The sequence below is a fragment of the Octopus bimaculoides genome, chromosome 8, assembly GCF_001194135.2.
Source record: "Octopus bimaculoides isolate UCB-OBI-ISO-001 chromosome 8, ASM119413v2, whole genome shotgun sequence".
Classification (NCBI taxonomy): domain Eukaryota; kingdom Metazoa; phylum Mollusca; class Cephalopoda; order Octopoda; family Octopodidae; genus Octopus; species Octopus bimaculoides.
Window position 1 is genome coordinate 65,460,529 of NC_068988.1, and position 2,386 is coordinate 65,462,914.

Consider the following 2,386-nt stretch of genomic DNA (forward strand, 5'->3'; position numbering starts at 1 on the left):
GAGAGAGAGAGAGAGAGAGAGAGAGAGAGAGAGAGAGAGAGAGAGAGAGAGAGAGAGAGGGAGAGGGAAGGAGAGAAAAAAATGTGATAAGTGAAGGAGAGAGTGGGAAAGAAAGAAAGATAGATAGATAGAGAGAGAGGGAGAGAAAGAAAGAGAGTGAGTTGGAAGGAGGAGTGATTAAATAAGTTTCGACAAGAAGTAGTTATAAGAAAAACAACAGTGACAAAAACAAGGAATAACTCTAAGTATAATCGCAGCATCATCGTCATCATCACCGTCATCAAGAGCCATTATTTATCATCATCATCATCATCATCATCATCATCATCATTATCATCATCATCATCATCATCATCATCATTACCATAATCCCCATTGTCGTCATCATTACTATATCATCACTAAGAAATTTAGAAGTACATATATTGCCCGTAATAGCCAAAAAACAAGACCTGTACTACCTTCATCATTATCATTATAATTTTCGTAGTCATCAGCCTCATCCTCATCTCCATCCTCCTCCTCCTCCTCCTCCTCCTCCTCCTCCTCCTCATCATCATCATCATCATCAACTTATACATTATTACAACAGTACACTGACTCACTGAATTATCAAGTTTATTTGATGTCTAGAGAAAGAAAGAGGATGAAAAATATAAGGAGATGAATAATATAAAGCTATATAAGCATAATAAGACAAAACATATAAAGCAATTGTAGCGCTGGACATTGTGTAGTAATTATTCGGATTAATGAGATGGAGAAGGAGAAACACACCTGGATTTTTATCTACCTGACGTTACAAACTTACTTATATTTTACGGAACCTTTTCAAACGGAGCCGCGTCGCAACAGGTGCGTGAAACGTGATAATTGTGCTACGTATAATGAGACGGTAGATTTAAATGTTACAGAAGTTCGAATCGCTGTTTTGGTATCAACAAATAATAGTTTGATGTTTTCTATAGATCGAATTTCTCCAGCTATCGATTTAGCGATAGAAAAAGTCAAGCACTCAGGTAATTTAAGGACAATTCGTATCAAGGCGAACTATCATGGGGTCACATGCGATGCGACACAACCCCCGCTGGCTGCTTTTAATTTCTATATGAACGATGAGGTCGATATATTCTTCGGCCCTGTTTGTGAATATGCTCTGGCTCCAGTCAGTCGCTATTCTTTCTATTGGAATATACCAGTGATTAGTCCGGGGGGTATGGCTCATGATTTCCAAGATAAAACTGAGTTTGGAAGTCTCACTCGAGTTGGAATTACTTTCAATGGTCTGAGCGATTCACTGCTCAGTATATTTCGTTATTACAACTGGAGAAAAGTTTACGTTCTTTACAACAGCAATGGATTGGATACCATTACGTTTAGGTTTTGCTTTTTCACTGTATCAGCCCTTGCTTTCCAATTAACGAAGGAAAATATATCATATCATTTTCACATTCTCGAGAAAGGTGGATTAAATATAAAGGAGGTCTTATTAAAAGGAATCAGTACAGGTATTGCAGGTAAGCTGTTTACTTTTGGAGCATGGCAAAGTTATATCTTTCGTGATTAGTTTTTCTGTTATCTTTCTTCTCTGTACTCTAATAAATGCAACACTATTGATTACCTCTATGAGCTGAAGATAAAAGAATTTGTACTCAGAGTGCGATGTTGTATGTTTTTGACAGTAGAACTTTTAAGTTTGTATTGGTTCACAAGTTTTCCGTTCATTATTTCAAAGTCTCTAGTATATCTGTGAGTAAGGGTACTCTGCTATTTTGCTTTTCTACCTAACTATTGTTTGTTGCTTGGTAACCTTCACATATTTATTATTGGATGTTTTGTTTTACAAGTCTTAGGATGAAATAATGGTAACAGTCATGATAAAATCCACTTATATAGATACCTACATTGCTGTAATTTTCCCCGTCTTTATGACAGTGCATGTGCATGTTGCATTGATTCAAGGTCATATACTATAGGAAAGGAGTATGGTTGGATTGAATGAACTTTGGACGTGGCTGCTTCTTAATTTATGAACAAAATGATAGTAAAAATCCACCCTCGCTCCAAGAAAAAAAAAAAAAAAAAAAAAAAAAATTTCGAAGTAGACAATAGTAGGATTTGAAGTTCGAATTTAAAGGGACATAACCAAACAGCACAAGACGTTATCTTTTATGTTTCGATTAATATTATTAAGCTAGACAGAATTTCTGCTCGTAACTGTTAATAACCCTATTTCTCGCTATACATACATACATACATACATACATACATACATACATACATACATATATGAGAATATATATATATATATGTATGTATACACATACATACATATTCATAGATAAATACATACATGCATACATACATACATACATACATACATACA

General features: G+C 35.1%; 2 protein-coding genes across 4 annotated transcripts in view; both read left to right on the plus strand.

Annotated features, from left to right (window-relative positions):
* LOC128248585 (atrial natriuretic peptide receptor 3-like) overlaps window positions 1-2,386 on the plus strand; it is a 266,524-nt gene that overhangs the window by 136,047 nt on the left and 128,091 nt on the right. The window lies entirely within an intron of this gene.
* Window positions 46-2,294, plus strand: LOC106882942 (atrial natriuretic peptide receptor 3). Its single transcript, XM_014933787.2, has one exon. It carries the CDS (start codon window positions 758-760, stop codon window positions 1,565-1,567), a length of 810 nt encoding a protein of 269 aa, XP_014789273.2. The 5' UTR covers window positions 46-757; the 3' UTR covers window positions 1,568-2,294.